Source organism: Perissodus microlepis, chromosome 14 (assembly GCF_051167445.1).
Source record: "Perissodus microlepis isolate ML-2025 ecotype Zambia chromosome 14, ASM5116744v1, whole genome shotgun sequence".
Classification (NCBI taxonomy): domain Eukaryota; kingdom Metazoa; phylum Chordata; class Actinopteri; order Cichliformes; family Cichlidae; genus Perissodus; species Perissodus microlepis.
In genome coordinates, this window is record NC_140474.1 from 37,527,113 (window position 1) to 37,544,711 (window position 17,599).

At 43.0% G+C, this 17,599-nt stretch overlaps 1 protein-coding gene and 1 non-coding gene across 3 annotated transcripts in view; one reads left to right on the plus strand and one right to left on the minus strand.

Annotated features, from left to right (window-relative positions):
* The first annotated feature begins 4,146 nt into the window (after positions 1-4,146).
* trnal-gag (transfer RNA leucine (anticodon GAG)) lies at positions 4,147-4,229 on the plus strand. Its single transcript has one exon. It is a non-coding gene; the product is annotated as a tRNA-Leu (tRNA).
* Positions 4,230-12,623: 8,394 nt separating this feature from the next.
* Positions 12,624-17,599, minus strand: part of sorl1 (sortilin-related receptor, L(DLR class) A repeats containing) — an 86,327-nt gene continuing 81,351 nt past the window's right edge. For both annotated transcript variants that reach the window (XM_084951158.1, XM_084951156.1), the window contains exons 44-48: positions 17,382-17,556; positions 16,498-16,604; positions 16,132-16,321; positions 15,517-15,729; positions 12,624-14,979 (exon numbers count right to left, since the gene is read on the minus strand). In XM_084951158.1, the coding sequence (XP_084807284.1) occupies positions 14,912-14,979; positions 15,517-15,729; positions 16,132-16,321; positions 16,498-16,604; positions 17,382-17,556 (753 nt within the window). In that variant the 3' untranslated portion in view covers positions 12,624-14,911. The remainder of the gene's footprint in view (positions 14,980-15,516; positions 15,730-16,131; positions 16,322-16,497; positions 16,605-17,381; positions 17,557-17,599) is intronic.

A 17,599-nucleotide genomic window follows, 5' to 3' on the forward strand; every position in this document is an offset into this window, starting at 1 on the left:
ATATTTATATATAGTGAAAAAAGAAAGACAAATTAAAGCACATATTACCCACTAGTGACTATAATCTCAAAAACATAATCACTGTTAATGTCTGGGTTTTACTTATTTGGGAGCCAGTCTGAGCTGAGCTCCCTTGAACACGAGTTTCAGTTCATCCTCTGTCAAGCAGTTTATCTCTTTTCCCTCCTATTAGGACAACCGTATTTTGACTGGCTGCTCCTCATAAATTGAAGGTGTGGACAGCGTTGTATGTGCTGCACAGTCGAGTCATTATCCAGATATGTTTGTTAAAAGCACTGAAGCTTGGGTAGCTTGGAAGAAGCTTGTGCAAACCTTGTAAAAAGCCTTACAGGTCAGACTGAGTTTGGCTTAAAAGTATTCTTGTTTCATTTATCCATGAAAAAATATCTCAACTGATGGCCATCAGCACATATTTTAATGGTTGTATTTGGTGTATAGAGGGTGAGTGTTACTGGTTCATGATAAAAAAGAGAGGGGGCTTCTGCCTAATAAGCAGTGAATACTCATAATAAGCACACCTTGGCTTATTATTTATTTATTAATCTGTACTCGTACCTACAAAAAAGCTCAGAGGGCAACACAAACCCTGGTTAGCATTATCACGCTGATGAAAGGAATAGCTTGTTAAATGGTTTCTCTCCTCTTGTTTTCAGTCATCCAGTGGCAATATACAGCTGCTGAACCTTGTTGCTAGGAGAGATGCAACTCCAATCACCGCTATTGGCCAGAAAGGCCAGGATGTTCATCCAATAAAAGCCCCGCAGCAGCAGGACAGTGGTAGCCACCCAGACACAATTATTATGGTGCCCTGACTGCTGCTGTTGAAGTACCTGTTGGAAAGGTCAACACTCAAATTGTTGGTGGATGTCAGCTGATGGAGAAGAGAGCACGAGAGCATATGAACCCACACATGTACTGTATCTGTGCTCGTATTAGTCAGCATACAAACCCTGTGTATAGAGAGAGTGTGGGTAACACAAGTAATTCAAAATAAATACACAATAATGTAAAGCAAATATTTAGTCTTGCTGGTAAAGAGAGAAATATGTCCTTTTTAAAAGAGACGTGGCATTAATCACCTCAGTCTAGTCCAGGCTCTACATCCACTGATAGAACTTATGATTGTAAATCACTGTCAATAATAAGGAATCTGAGAAGACTGTAAAGAATCTAAGTGAATAAACAGTGCAACCATCCATCACTAAACTCCCAGACACCACAAAACCAGTCAGTTCATCAACTAACAAAATCAGTTCAATAGAATTAAAGCTCAAAAGTCAAAATGCAGACATCTTTCTTCTTCTGTGGGAATGAGCAGAGTGAGCAGCAGCCACATGCGGCTAATCAAATACAACTAACCAACAGTTATCAGCAAACGTGAGCACTGCCAACGAGGAACGTCATAATCGTGTTTACAGAGAAGCAATTGTTACTGCCAATCAATCAGGGAAACATTATATAACCATTTCCACACAATTTCATGTCTGTGATTCTACAGCGAGAAAGATTATTCACAAGTGGAAACCTGTTCATGTTATCAATCTTCCCAGGAGTGGATGTTCTAGAAAATTCACCCCAAGGTTAGACGATCCAGTGCTCAGAGAAACTACAAGAAACTCCCAAAAGCTGCTTCCAGTCTACAGGCCTCAGTTCAATGTTAAAGTTCATGACAGCACAAAAAAGAATGAACAAGTATGGCTTCTTTGGAAGGGTTGGCACGAGAAAGCATCTTCTCTCTAAAAACAATATGGCAACGCAGGTTTGCAAACTTGCATCTAAACAAACCACAAGACAGCATATCAGCACGAATGCTTTAAACCAGCTGTGAAGAGCAGCGGTGAACGGGTGATGATTTGAGCTTGTTTTGCAGCCTTGGCATCTTGCAGTCATTGAGTAGACCACAAACACCTCTGCATGCCAAAATATTGTAGAGCTAGATCATGCAAAAGGACAACGATCCCAAGCACAGCAGCAAAACTACAATAAAACGTCTGAAAAGGAAAAGAATCAAAGTGTTGCCTTCAGTAAATGGAGAAAACTTTTATTAACAGCAAATATTAAATATGTCTGAAAGCTGTGCAGAAACTAAATGTGACACCAATGTCACCATCATCCACCAGGCCATCAGCGACTGGGTTGGGTTTTGTTTTAGCCAAATGGTTAATGGGTTAGATTTGAGTTAGATTTTCAGTAACTGGTAGACTTTACAGTTATTCTGTTTGGTGCTCCAAAATGGTTAAAACGATGAAAACAGCAGCTGACATTAACCAAACCGCACCCGTCGCTCTCACATTAGTCCTCAGTCATCAGTGATCTTATGGATGCTAAGAGGCTAACTGTAAAACGCTGACAGTATGTGACAGAGGATTTACACAGCGTAGGGGTAATGCATTCAGAAATACTGTAATCACTTTACTGTTCTAAATTCAGTAATCATATTACAGTTATAAATCAATGAATTACTTACACTGCACAAGAAGCCTCGTGTGGAGGCATAACGAAAATGGCAGAGCACTCTGCAGCTTTGGAGAAGTAGCCATATAAACATTACGTTCATGCTTATTACACAAAAAACAAGAATGTGACCTTGAAGTGCAAAATATGCCCAGGCCAGAAAAATGGTATCAACACATCACCTACAAACACAGCACACTAATGAATAGCATCAGTACAGACCACATGCTAACACTTAGCTAGTAGTGAAGAACCTAGAATGATGCCAAAGCTGACTGTATGCTGACCCTGCCAAATACTTAAAGCAGTCAGGCATGCTGTTTTGTAGTATCTGTTTCTACAAATACTTGTTTTTACAATCATACCGCTAAAACCAGAAATGTTTCTCCCACTGAAAACGCTACGTCCAGATGAACACAATCAGCCTTTTTGCAGTCTACAGACACGGGGTTTAGCAGACATGTGAGTGCTAACCGTGTGACTTTAACTTGTCGGCAATCCGAGCTTGCTCAATAGGGCTGTAAAGACTTTTTAAATGTCTTAAAACTATGTGGGAAGCCTGTTTTCATTAGTAACCCACTCCCAACGCTGGATGCTTCAGCACTCCTTAGCCTCAATACCTGGTATCAGAGCGATAATGTAGTTTTTATTGACAATTTTAATCTATTTTAATGTAATAATGTATACTTTATTAATCCCCGTAGGGAAATTACTCCTCTGCAATTAACCCTTTCACTCAGTGAAGCGGTGGGCAGCCACCAGTCCAGCGCCCGGGGAGCAGTGTGTGGGGACAGTACCCCGCTCAGGGGTACCTCAGGGTAGCAGTTCAGTGGATTAGAACACTCGACCTTCCGCTCATGGGGCGACCACTCTACCTACTGAGCTATCCCTTCAGAATTATTCCTTCCTTTTTAGGAATGATGAAATTCACCCCAATTGGTCAGGCAGCTGAATCTTAACTGCTTCGCCACGCAACTGATGTTTACATCCTAAAAACTCTCTCTGAAGTCTTTTTCTTCATTTCCATTTATTGTGTCAGCAAACAGTTCTGTTTTAACTACAGTCCTCACCAACTGAGTAGACTCTCTGGACCTTAACTACATGTAAGTTCTTATAGTAATTTCCAAAGTTCTCCCTGAGGTTTTAGAAAACACCGTTTCTGAAGACTAAATTTTTTAAAACAAAAATGAGCTCTAAAACATTAGAGTTGGGTTTAGAGCAAACCGTAGGTCAGAGACATCACTGCTCAGAGTGATACGTGATGTCCTTTCAGGCTTCTCTTCTGGAACCAGTTCCCAATTTGGATTTGTGAGCCAGACACCCTCTCTACCTTTAAGTTGAGAAACTTTCCTTTTTGATAAAGCATATATTTAGAGCTGGATCGGGTGATCCAGAATCCTCCTTTAGTTACCCTGCAATGGGTCTAGGCTGCTGGAGGATTCCCATGATGCACTGAGTGCTTCTTCTTGACTCACCTTTTCTACTCACTCTGTAATTATACACCTCTCTGCATTCAATCATTGGTTATTGTTAATCTCTGACTCTCTTCCACGGTGTTCCTTCATCCTGTCAGGTGGCCACCCCTCCCTGAGCCTTGTTCTTCCTGTTTAAAGGGAGTTTTTCCTTCCAAGTGTCACCAAAGCGCTCAGTTATGTCATGTTAGTGAGCAGTGTCAGGATGGCTGAGCGGTCTAAGGTGCTGTGTTGAGGTCGCAGTCTCCCCTGGGGGCGTGGGTTTGAATCCCACTTCTGACATTGAGTCGTTACTCTTGGCTGTCAAACATGCCCTACCTCCACCCTGATTGGAGGATAACTGCACTGCTAAGAACAAGAAACTGATGACACATTTCACCTGGTCTCACCAAAACTAGAAAATAGAAGATTGGGAAAAGATTGTACGACCATGCAGCAGTCGATGGTAAAGTCAGAACTTGGTTTAAAAAAAATCCTGAAAGCATGGATCCTGTCTCGTATCAACATTTCAGGTTGGTGGTGGAGGTTGGGGGTCTCACGTCCCACATAAGTACTGCTGCTCGCCGTGTCCATTCCTTTATGACTATAATGTACCCAACCTCTGATGGCTGCTTCCAGCAGGAAAACACCACCACAGCTGAAAGCGTTGTGAACCGGATTAGTTAATATGTTTCCATTTCAGCTGCTGATTGGCTCTTTGGGGAGCACACCTTGCCATTAGAGAATTCTCCTATGGAGAAACTCTGGGAGCCACGCCTCCTCTTTAGACTCTCTGTGGCGTGATAGCGTCACTCACTGAGGTGTTTTATAAATAACTCTATTTGGAAGACTTTAGAAATAAAGTAGCCATTTCTATTTGATCTAATCGTATTTTGCACACATCATCTCCTTCAGGTCAAACCAGTGTCATTCTGCTTTACTTTGACTAACTCTGCTTTGTTCACCTCTCTCCTGTGCTGTACTGTTGTTCTCTCTCGTAGCCATCCACCTGTTCTTGACCCCATGCTGCTGGCCTCCAGTCTGATGAACTTTGACCCTGGTCAATCAGTAACAGTCAGGAACCTCTTGACCACCTCTTGACTTTGAGAGTGAAATTGGTAATTTATTTTAATGTGTGTGTACGTTTGTATTTATGCTACAGTGTGACCCTGTCTGAACTCTGACTAGTGGCTTGAATAGTAACCAGTTGCGTGCGTGCGTGCGTGGGATCTTTGTTCCCAGGTTTAATAAAGCAGACATCCTACAGACACATACTCAGTATACATCCTTTGGTCGTGCTGGCTGTGTTGATATTTTTAGTGTCTGTTTGTCAGTTGGTCGCCTCTCTGGTCGAGAGCAGGGTGGAAATATTCTGAGAGGCCTCCTTAATTTCAGCTCTCTCCTTCAGCACCACCAGCAGGTCAGAGTTGTCATTTTTCATATCTTCTTGTTTCCCTTAAAAATAGTTAGGTAGAAATATTCACAGCTCCTAATAGATCCTAAAATATCTCGTAGATACATCCCATATTGTGCTCTTCAATCTGCATCAAACCGTTATGCCCAGGTGTGTTATGGTGGCATCCTGTGACGCACCAACAGTGCGCGTCATGTTTGGACCGTGTTTTTGTGTGCACGTTCACATGCCCATCAAACAAAGTTGGAAGTCTGGTCGTGCAGTTCAGATGTTTCCACATGAAACAGAGGTGCAGTCTGAGCTTCTCTCACACAGCCACAGATATTGTTCACGTTATTATAACGAAGAGAAAATCCAGCCGTCGTTTTTGATTATCAGGTAATTTAGTTCCTAAATGGTGAAACCACAGAACAGCTACTGTACATACACAGATTCATATTACTGGACGCCTTACTGAAAAATATAGATACATTAAAAAAAAAACCACTTATGACATTATTATATTACATATTATTGTATTGCAATCACTGCCTCTCTGCCCCAGTTACAAACATGTGGTGCTGTTTTAGGTGTTGGTCGGTTATCTCTGTAGGATAACGACAGGAAGACGTCACAGGACTGAGCCTCCAGCCTGATGTCAAATCTGTGATACCATACCCACTACTGTGGACTCACAACTTTACTCCTTTGCTTTGGCAGCTGGTTGCAGGTTTCACCTTCCCCTCAGCTCTGGCTGGATGATAGGAAACTGTAGGGATCAGCAAAATTATCACAGTTAATGATATAATATGACAGTTGTGCAATAGTACCAAGTGCAATTTTTCCTGCTATAACAAAGCATTTTATTCTATTTTATCTTATCCTATTCTATTGTGTTTTTCCTCATTTTTACTGCTCTTAACTTGACTTTCTGCCGTGACCCAAAAATGTCCCACGTGTGGGATCAATAAAGGTTTATCTGATCTTAATCATGAAGGATTCATGAGCGTTGTAGTCACATTCCAGTTTATCAAATTGTTGTCAAGTCCTTGAATTAAACCCAAAAAAGGCAAATTTTGTGGAAGTGCTACAGGTACCATGGTCTTGGTCACTTTGTGAACTCGTCCTCATTATTTGTGTTGCATTTAGTTTGTTTATTGGTGGTTGGCACTTAAATTTCTTCAGTTCTTGCTTTCAGTTTATGTTTGTTCCAGTTAGGATTTTGTTTCAGGTCTCATGTGTTTCTTTTCTCAGCCTTTCCCTTCTGTGTGAAGTTTATATGTTTAAGGTTGGTGTTGGTGTTCAGCTACTTCCTGTTTTATTTTGATAGTCTCGCTGTCACTGACTAGCTGTAGTTTTCCACAGTTCCTTCATGTCATGGCCGAGATTTATGAAGATTTAGGAGTTTAATTTATATTATATACATATTATTCTTCTTTGCCAATACAAAGGTTATTTTTTCTTTATTTACTCCGTCATTTGAGTCTATGCTTTTCACTATGCCAGACAACAGGAAGCACAAAGCATCACAGCAGCCACATGATTTAGATTTACACAATGTTTCTTTGAAACTGGACACATTTGTTCAGCTGAATTTTATTAATATAGCACCATTTCACCTACACTCCATATTAGGACATTAGACAGAAAACCCCACTGATCCAATGATGTAATGCATTAACGCTCAAAGCACTTTAGACAGTCCCAGTTTAACTTTGCATTCATGTAGAACTTTACTCTGTACACAAAACTATTTATCTGCCTCAGTTCAACAGCAAATTTAGAATTACCTCGTAATGTCATGCATGTCTTTAGGCAGACGCCTGAGTACGCAGAGGTTCAAACCACTAATGTTGCTGTGAGGGAAAAGTGCTGACCACTCCGCCATCTTTGATGTTCTATGAGGAAGCACAGGGAGGAAAAACTCCTTTTACCAGGAAGACACCTCCAGGGAGGAGCAGTCATGTACCAGGACCAGGTACAGACAGACGTACGAGGTCATTTTTCTAGTGGTTTCTTCATTTTAGACAATGTTTTACTGTTGTACAATAGTTCAAAGTGCTTAAAGTTCATAATGAATTTATTTTCTGCACCAAAACTCTGGAAACTAATTAATTTCTTTTGTTTATAAAATATCAGAAATATTGAAATTTCATCAATATTCCCTGAAGCATTCAGGAGGATTTCAGGTGTTTTTGCTTAAAACGTTAAATTAATTAGCAAATGTTCTTTTCACCAAATTACCTGAGGTGGACTTTAGTAAATAAGCTGTGACCCAGCACTACATACATGGCCCACAGCCCCCTCTGTGAGGTCTTTCTGGCCATGGTCAAGAACATGTTTTGCAACTTTTATATGGACACAAATGTGCCACCAAAATACTCACTTTACTTGCACACAGACATTCTCACAGACTGTCTTAAACAGTATGTAGAGTTCTGTGATTCAACTGGAAAAGAAATCAAATTTAAATTAAGAATCTCTTTTAGTTTTGCCATCTGCTGTATGGATGTGGTGCACATCTGAGCATCGGTTTAGCATCTATATGAGTGCAGACAGATCTAATCCCATCACAGTGATGCTGTTACTGAGGGTCCCATCTCCATCAAACATCTGTTGATGTAACACAATCCTCATTCACTTCAGTTAACCCTCTCAGGCTCAAATTAAACTTTTTGTTGCTAATGCACAACCAAGTCCTGCAGTGGTACTTCTGAGTAAAAAAAACTCATAAAATATGTATGTGGGGTAATCAGGTTGTTAGTTTTTAACTGTTGCAAATCGGCAACGCCTGCAAACGTTCATTTTACATTTTCCCACAAACATAAACTCCTCTACCCCGTAAACACTGAGCTGCAGGCGCCAGTAAAATGACTTCGAGGCAACAGACTGAATGAAATGCATTTTAAAACTAACGACAGAGCTGCTGCAGAGTCACTCCTGCCCCCTGGTGGTTGTCCCTGACACTGCACACACACACAGAGCTGAGGTGTGTGCTTGTTCCTCAGCAACCTGAGGCTCGTCTAAGGGGCCCGATGAGATGAGCATAGCCCAGCTTCAGCTCCAGTGCCAGCAGCATTAACACAGTCTCATCTGCGACCTCCACACTGAGTCGACTGGGCTGTGAAGAGGTCCGGTGGTTTTATGCGAGTTCCTTTTATCCAGCAGTTTGCCCTGCAGTTTTTGAGCAGTCCTGACCTCCACCTCCAAACGGTCAGTCTGTGTTGGGTAGATAAGGTGCTCTCGGCAGTAACATTGTTCTGCAGGACAACTGTCCAAGCATTGCTCAAAAATCAGTTACACATAGGAAATGAAAAAGAAATGTTTACGTTTAACACATAAGCTTAAATCCAAATATGAAAAGTTATCATTAAAAGGGATCATGGTTTCAGTTTATCAGTTATTTGAGAAAATCCATCTGTTCCTGAAAGACAATCATCCTTCCTCTCTGTTTCAAAGTTGGCAGATGTGTGCAGTGTTAAGGCTGGGCCTTTTTGAGAAGTCATTCAGATCAGACTGCAAAACCAAGAGACGCTGCACACTCATTGGCTAAACTCTGGTTTATTGTCCATTTGTGTCTCTAATGGGGGACGATAATTAATAATATTGTATTCAGTAGGAAAGTGCTGCATAAATGCAAGTATACTACATTATATTACATCTGGAAACTGTTTCCTGGGGTAATCGATCCGAGAGCAGATGTCTTTTCCTCATAGATTTCCATACAGCCTGTTTTCTTTTTACAACCACAGAAGTGGCCTTTAACAGGAACGCAGTGATTCCTGCAGTGACTTCACTCTTTCGGCCCAGAAGCTACATCCATCTTTTCTCTACAGTCTATAGTTTGAGTGGCATTTTAGCAGGCTGCAACCCACAGTGACAGATGTGAGTGTTCATCACGAAGAGGTTTGCAAGTCATAAAGACGTTTTTTAGGTTTGGCTTTAAAATCAATTAACTGTTAAGTCTGTGTAAACTACTTCTTAAATCGGCCCGTTCGTCTGCACCATGCCAACAGTCACTGGCATTTCTGCCAAAGGTAAGTTGTGGGTCTGTCTGAAGTCACCAGATTTCCGAGTGATGAAGAATAAAAGGTCTGTTTCTGTGTTCATTTGTCTCTAATAACTTGAGCTTCTTTGGTTAAAAGTTGAACAGTTCAAGAGTTCCCTCTGAACTTTGTGCGATGACTAAAACGTTATCTGTCCCAAGTGATAGGCCTGTCAGATGTGAACACTGTGGACAGTCGTGTATTGCTGTGCTTTTCTTTTCAATTACGGGAATCAATACAGACACGTCTTTGTTCTAAAACAAAGGACTGGACTGGAAAGTTAGCCAGAAGCCATCGCTGAGTCACTTGTGTTGTTCAGTAATCCTCTCAGCTCTTAGTCATGTTTCCACCCAGAAAACTGACATTAAAGCTTCTCTGATCAATATGTTCGTTTGAGCAATGGAGCAGATGACTATGTATAACGTAACAGGGGTTAGTTGTAACGGTGAACTCACTGAGAATTATCGCCCGAGTCCGTGCTTCCCGTCAGTCCTGTTGACAATTTTGATCCTGTTTGGCTTTCCTGGACAAGCTTTGGATCTTTTATTGCTTTGCTGCACTGTGCAGCTGTATGTTACCATAACATCTGTCCATATATGATAGCATTCTTAAATGTTACTTCACATGGTGATTTTCATTTAACTGAAACACATTTTCTCATGTCTCAGATTTCTCATGTCTTCACTCTTTGGTTCAGTGAGGAAACACCAGCCGACTGTTCTGTTACATCTTTATTGATTATTGATCGGACAACTTTTATACTGCAGTATTTCTACACATCAGCTCATTGCTGTGCTGAAATAGGGCCTTCAACAGAAATGATCATGTAAATCATTTAAGTAGATTATGTTGAACGGCAACTGTAAAATATCATATGCAACTCTAAATTTGGACAATCAGCATTTTCCATAAAGCCTGCCATCTGTGGAATAGACTGGTTACAGATATTAAATCCATTACACTGAAGGTCAAAGGTTGGTTAAAGCTAAATCAGAGATGTAGTCATTTTAATTTTTTTTACATTGTTTATTAATTGTAGTTGTATTCATGGTGTATTTTGGTTTCATGTAACTGAGTCTTGTAATGTTGTGTGCTGTGAACATAAGCCCAACAAGGGCCAATGGCTGGAAATTAACAATAGCTATAAATGTATGAGCAGTACATCAGTTTCATGTTTTATATTTGGACTAATTTAAACTGTCCCTTTGAAATCAAAAATGAATAATATACACTCATCAGCTGGTACATCTGTTTGACTGCTTATTAACACAAATATGTAATCAGCCAATCACACGACAGCAATTCAACACATTTAGGCACACAGGCAGGTCAAGATGACCTGCTAACATTTAAATTGAGCAGAAAGTTTAAGCGACTTCATGCCATGGTTGTCGGTGCCACATAAGTTAGCCTGAGTATTTCAGAAGCTGCAGCTCTGCTGGGATTTTCCTGCACGATCATCTCGAGTGATGCACAACACGTGAGACCCTGAAGCAGAGAGGCTACAGCAGCAGGAGACCACACTGAGATCTACTCCAGTCTGGAGGAAACTGAGCCCATTTGGCACAAACTGGGCAACAAAAGATTAGAAAACCTTTGCTGGTCAGACGAGTCTCAAGTTCTGCTGAGACACTTGGCTGGTTGCTGCTGGTGCGACGTTGCAACATTAATCGAGCATCATTTAAATGCCAACCTGAGTGCTGTTGTTAACCATGTCCATCCCTTTCTGACAGCGGCCCCATTCTCTGACTGCAAAGATGCTCAGGTAGGTGCTACGTGTCAAAGTATCATCCCCAAAGCATCACACTGCCTTCTACCCACAATGCATCCTGGTGCCAGGTGTTCCCCGGGTAAGCGACACATGCACGGTGACTAATCAGACCAGGCCACCTTCTCCCATTGCTCCATGGTCCAGTTCTGATGCGGATCATTGGTCATCATATTCTCTATATATGTTACACCTTGGTCGTATTATTGAAAACTGCAAACTCTCTTATCATTGCTACGCGGATGACATTCAAATTAATTTTGAATTGACTGAGGATGAAACTTCATCGATGCTTCGCTTCTTCGAGTGTATAAGTGAAGTTAAAGACTGGCTGCTGAGCAATTCCCGTATCCTTAATGACAAGGAAACGGAAATGATAATCTTTGACAGTCACACCCCTGGAGCCCATCTAACTGGTGTCCTCGGGCCCTTTGCTGATTATCTTTCCGATTCTGCGAGTAATTTGGGTGTTTACCTGGACGGCATGTGTCCTCTGTGATTAAATCTTGTTTCTATCAACTTTGTTTAATCTCTAAGGCCATGCCATACTTACCACGTGAGGATCTAGAAAAGCTTATCCATGCCTTTGTCACATCCAGGTTAGACTATTGCAACTCCCAATACACTGGGCTTCATTCTGCCCTCCTTCATAGATTGCAATTCACCCAAAACGCAGCGGCTCGCCTTCTAACTGGTACTAGTAGGTTTGAGTCTATCACCCCAATTCTCACTGATCTCCAATTAAATACTGCATTGATTTCAAAGTCCTACTGCTTACTTATAAAACCATAACATCGCACCCAGCTACCTTATTGATCTCCTTAGCGTGTATACTCCCAGTAGAACACTGAGATCTTCTGACCAATTGCTTTTGGTGCAACCTGGGTCACGGCTGAAAACCAGAGGTGACCGTGCCTTTGCTTCAGTCGCACATAACCTCTGGAATAACCTCCCTCATGCTATTCGCACATCTGACTCGATCCAGACCTTCAAGTCTCGACTGAAATCCCACCTTTTTAGCTTAGCCTTCCCGGCCTCCTAGAGCAGGCCTTTTAAGTGTACTTTCTTGCCCTCCCCTTTCCTCTCTTTTGCTTATATTGTTTTATTGTTTTCATCGTTAAGTCTTGCTTGCTTATCTGCATACTGTGCTTGTTTAATCAGTGCCTCGCACCTGCTAGCTTATCTGCCTTTGTACTTTACTACTGTTTTATTGGATTATGTGAAGCACGTTAGCTACCTCTGGTTTTAAATGTGCTTCTAATATCTACTGTGAGGACACCGTGCTCACTCGCTCCCTAACACATCCCACCCACTACAAGGTGCCACGATCAAGAGATAATCAGTGCTCCTCACTTCGCCTGTGAACGTTTAAAATGCCTTATCAGTGAATACAGTCACACGTACAGCGCAGCTGGAGAACATGTTGGTCAGTTTGATGTGTTTTAATAACAGTCCACAGGTTTGTTGCACTGAAAGAAACTCGGCCACAGTTTCATTTTCAGCAAGTTTATTTTTTCTTTTTTGAAACAGCTCACAATGTTTTCAAAACATTTGACTTTCCTCGCAATCTCCAACACGAGCAAGCAAGACATTAACATCTTCCAACATGGTCAAAGTCGTCGCCGAATGACATTTGGAAGCAAACTATTTCACGAGAGTCCACTTTAAAAGAAGTGAGAAGCAATCGGGCACATAACAACCAATAAGAAGACTGTACATGAGTGAAACCTGACTAAAACACTAAGAGGCCGTCTCGCGGCGCAAAGGAGCAGTGATCTGACAAAATTAACCAAATGCCCTAACAGTGAATTACTCCTCAGCCTTGCATGCGGGTCGTGTGTGTGTGTGTGTGTGTGTGTGACTGTATGCATGCGTGTGCACTTGTGTTCCACTGTACAAACAGTAAATTACATAGAAACCTAACGTGTTCTAATAAGGCATTATGTGGCAAAACAGAGAAACCAGAGAACACCGAGTCCACAGAGCAAAAAACAGCATCGATGCCAGAAAATCTGTCGTTAAGGCCAAGAAACGGAACAAAGTGCCTCATGAACAGGACGCAGAGCTGCGTGAAATCAAGCTCGAGTCTTGAGGAAAAATGTCAGCACAGACACCGTTTGATGATCCGAGCCAGGGACGAGATGACGAAAGGAAACATCGGTTTGTCGCTCTGGGTCAGTGAATGGGAAGGTTTCAGAACAGCTGCAGTTTGCATGCAGAGACATAAAGGCTGTGTGTTTCCCACTGCAGAGGGGCGAAGAGCAGAGTGTGTGCACTGACTTCACAGGTGGGGACAGTAGCATAACGAGCTGGGACCATAAAAAGAACGGACACATAATACATTCATGAAGACGTCTTTACGAACAAAACGAGCGAGGTCAACAAAAAGCAGAACACCATCGGCTCGAAGGCTCCACGGCAACACGCCGACGTCTGCTAACCGACTGCGGCACAGTCAGGCGAGGAGGGCGGGGGCACAATATTTAACGCATCCATATATACTTTCTGCCCCTGATGCAACGCCGGGCTGTCGGACGTGAAGCTCTGCAAACTTTCCCTGCATGGACTGTTTTATTTTCTCATGATAAAATCCACTATAACTGTGTGGGACCACCCACAGGGACACAGTTCTCTCTAAAAAGATGCCAAATGAACAATAAAACGACGAGATACAAAGTGAGCCTGACTCTCACTCACAGCAGTCTGTGCCCACGGCCGACCCGGTACCTCTTCGGACTTTTCTGTAGGTATTGAGCAGACGGACGGCGCTGCCTCAGCCACGGCCGCGGTGATGGGCTGGTGTCTGCTCCGACACAGTTCCCTGAGAACCCCAAACACGCTTCCTTGAGCACTACAGCTATGGCAAAATGCTGCGGACAATAAATTGCGGTCCTGAACAACACAAACGAAACACAAAAGAACTCAATTTTACCAAACGACGTGGTGCAGCATTACAAGAAGAGGACATTTTAAAAGCCGATATTTACAAATTCATTCAGGTGATCTCGGCGATGCTAGCAGGATGGGAGGGTGTCAAAGCCAGGAATCGTCCAATCGCGTGCCGCCTCTACTGACATAACACGGTGCTGCTGGTGGAAAAGAAGAGCGTACCTACGTGACGCCACCAGTCAGTAAAGTCACCTGTGTGCGTCCTGATCCGTCAACAGGACAAACAGGAACCACGATCCACAGTTAGCTCCTCCCACAGGGCACCAACGTCACATCTACCGCCACAGGACAACCTGTACTCTTACCAAAATATGTTTAAACATTGTGTATACAGCGTAAGTCTATATGTTTGTGTGTTTAAATGTGTGTTTTTTGCATTCTATATTCCAGCCTCGGGATGCTTATTTTGGCTTTAAGCAATGGACGCCTCCTATGGACGGTGAGTTTGCGACAGGGTCACGCTTTCCCTGACGAGCTCCACAAACTCAAATCCTTCACAGTTTGCTCCAGCGTCCACCTTTTCCTCCCGCTCCTTTTTTGACCCCCGTATATATTTTTAACATTATAAAAAATAAGTTATTGCGCATCCAAAAAAAGTGCAATGTACATTTGAAAAATATTTCTCTCTCTTTACACATTTCCATTTTTTCTCGACGTTTTTCTGCTAATTGGGGTGGATTCCCACGGATGACTTTGGGGTGGTGGCGAGCTTCCGCCCGGTGGCTCTGCGCTCCGTCGTGCCGCACTGCTGACGGAGAGCGAAGGGGACTAAAGGGTTGAAGGAGAGGAAAGAAGGGAACAGAGAGAAATGGGCGACGGGGACGCCACGCTACGCGATAACCATGGGAACGTCGTCTGAGAAGCCGCTGATCATGGGAGCATCTTCGTCGTCATCACCTGTTAACAAAGGGAAAACGCGTGTTTAGAAAGCTTCGTGGCTGTTGGAATCAATTTGTTCAAACGTCAACACACGCCAGAGAGAAGTGGACCCGACTGCACGCTAGTACAGCAGCCATACGGCGATGCGCCCTGCTTTATTGGCTGTTTCACTTTAGAAGAAGTTCACCATACTGAACATCTGCAAGCAGCCAATGAGAAACTCACGTACTGAGGTAAGAATTCAAGTCAGAATTATGGTCATTTTTCACATTGGGCCACGTTTTTATTGCAGTCAGAGCAGGAAGCTAGGTCCAGCTTAGCAGCGTGTGAGCTAGCTAGACCAGCTTCATAGGGTGGGGCAGGCTGACTCTTCTATTGCAACCATGCTGAACTGCTAGGGTCAAAGGTCATGCCAAACTGAACAGAAAGGTGAAACTTCGTGGCAGATGATTAAAAACATGTATCCCTCCGCCAACCTAAAATGTAAACGACCTTTATCAATAACCTCGTTTTCCAATTCGTGTCTCGTTTCTCGAATCGATAAGAAATAATTACCCAGTTCATCCCCGGAGGAGAAGATGGCCGAGCCGAGCCGAGAGTTGTAGTGGGAGTTGGCAAAGGCGGTAAAATTGTTCTGCAGCCGCCGGTGTCGGAGGTAGAGAACCACCAATCCACCGCAAACAGCCAGCAGCAGCAGGAAGAGGACGGGAACCACCACGGCCGCCGTGTCGCCTGAGTGGGCCTCGCTGCGGGATGCATCGCTGGTCCCTGTGCAGGAGGGAAAAAAGCATTTACAGGAAAGAAATGAAGTGTTTGTAATCCCTGGAATACTGTTAGGTTTCTCTGGGCTGCATGAAGGCGCTGCTAACAGCCCAGGATTTAGGAGCCGGGATGCTCCTAAATGGCTCCTAATGAAACAACTTAAACTCACATTTGTGGGTAACTTTAATTCATTTGAACCTTTTTTGTAGTGATTTTTATTAAAAACAATGACAGAGCATCAAACTGAATTTAATGCTAAAAAGCTGGTGAGTGCCTCAAGCAGCTCGAGACTGTCAGATTCAGTGTTTAGGGTTTCTTTTGATTCATTCTTTAATGACGCTACACGTGGAAAAGATGTGAATGGCAACAACACAGCTTTAATGTTCATCAGGTGAGTGTGGGCGGTACCTATGAGCTGGTTATAGAGCAGCACTGCAGGCTCCCCGCACAGCTGCCCGTTGAGCAGGCAGCGAGCCTGGACAGAGAACGTGTAGTTGTGTCCCACCAGCAGGCTGCTGATCCTGAAGAAGGTGTCTGTGGTGTTTCCCAGGGACGACGTCTTGTTGGTCACGCTGTCAAACACACGCACTTCGTACCCCTGTGAACAGCGCCCCCGGCAGTCAGAGGAGCACCACAGCAGCAGAAGAGCAGAGCATAAATCAACACTTGGAAAAGCTCATTCTGCTGTAAGAACAGTGGCACCTCTCACATTATTATCACTCACAGTCACTGACATTTGGTTTCAAAAGCAGTGGTTAGCTGTAGGTATCTCACCCTGCTCTCATTGAAGCCCTTCTCTCGGACAGCCAGGCTCTTCCAGAAGAGATATATGTGATCCTTCTCCGTCAAAAATTTCAGGGCTTCGGGAGCCGCAAGAGGAACTACGAGCACAGGAAACGCAGAGTTTATGATAAATAAGCACAGGGAAGTAGAATCTGCTCTGCACGAAGCGACATAAGACATCATATTTAGGGATGCGTGCAATCAGTCAGCCAGAGGATTAAATGATGCCCAGTTCATCTAGTTGGTAAAAGAATATTTAGATTTGAAACATGCACAACGCCGGCTGCTGCAGCTCTCTGTGTGACGGGAGACGAACCAGAAGACAAATAAAAAAAACAGACACGCGCCACTGTGTCAAAGTAATCACAGTACTGAGATTACTGTGATCACTACTCCTTATTTAAAAAACAACAGCAACAAGCTATCAGTCAAATTCAGCTGTAAACGTGTTTAATGTAGAGTTCTTTCTTTATCGCTAATGTTTTTATTTTTAATGAAACTAAACTTATTCAAAAGGAACAATTAGACATCTATTTACAGTTGAATCATATCTACATTACTATTTTAGGCCAGTCAACGTGTTTCTGTCTGATCATTTCAAACAGGCCTTTGAACAGTCAGTGTTAACTAGAGCCGATATGCACCTCTGTAACAGTAACAGTTTCCATCCAAACAGAAGCTTTGGTCATTTACAAATCACAGGCTAAAAACATCAGTGAGGTTACAGTTTGTAAGTGTGTGTTTCTTGTTTGTTTGTGATGTGCTCCATTTATACTGCACGATGCTCATATGGGGACAACCTCCTTGGATTAGGACAAGTTGGCGGTTGATCAGTGACTGAAGAGTTTGTGGGTTTTGAAGTCACACAGTTATACCTGTGCTGAGGGTGAAGCTGGCCTCCTTGCTCATGTTTCGCAGGCGCACAGAGATGCTGTATCGCCCTCCAGGCTCCAGGCCTTTCAGCACGTATTCCACTGTGTTGTTCTGGGTGGTCAGCTTGTAGTCCCGCTCCACCTTACGAATCACATCCCGCATGTGTATTGCATATGTCTAAAGAAACAAGACGGGAATCCAAGATCAGGTGGATGTTAAA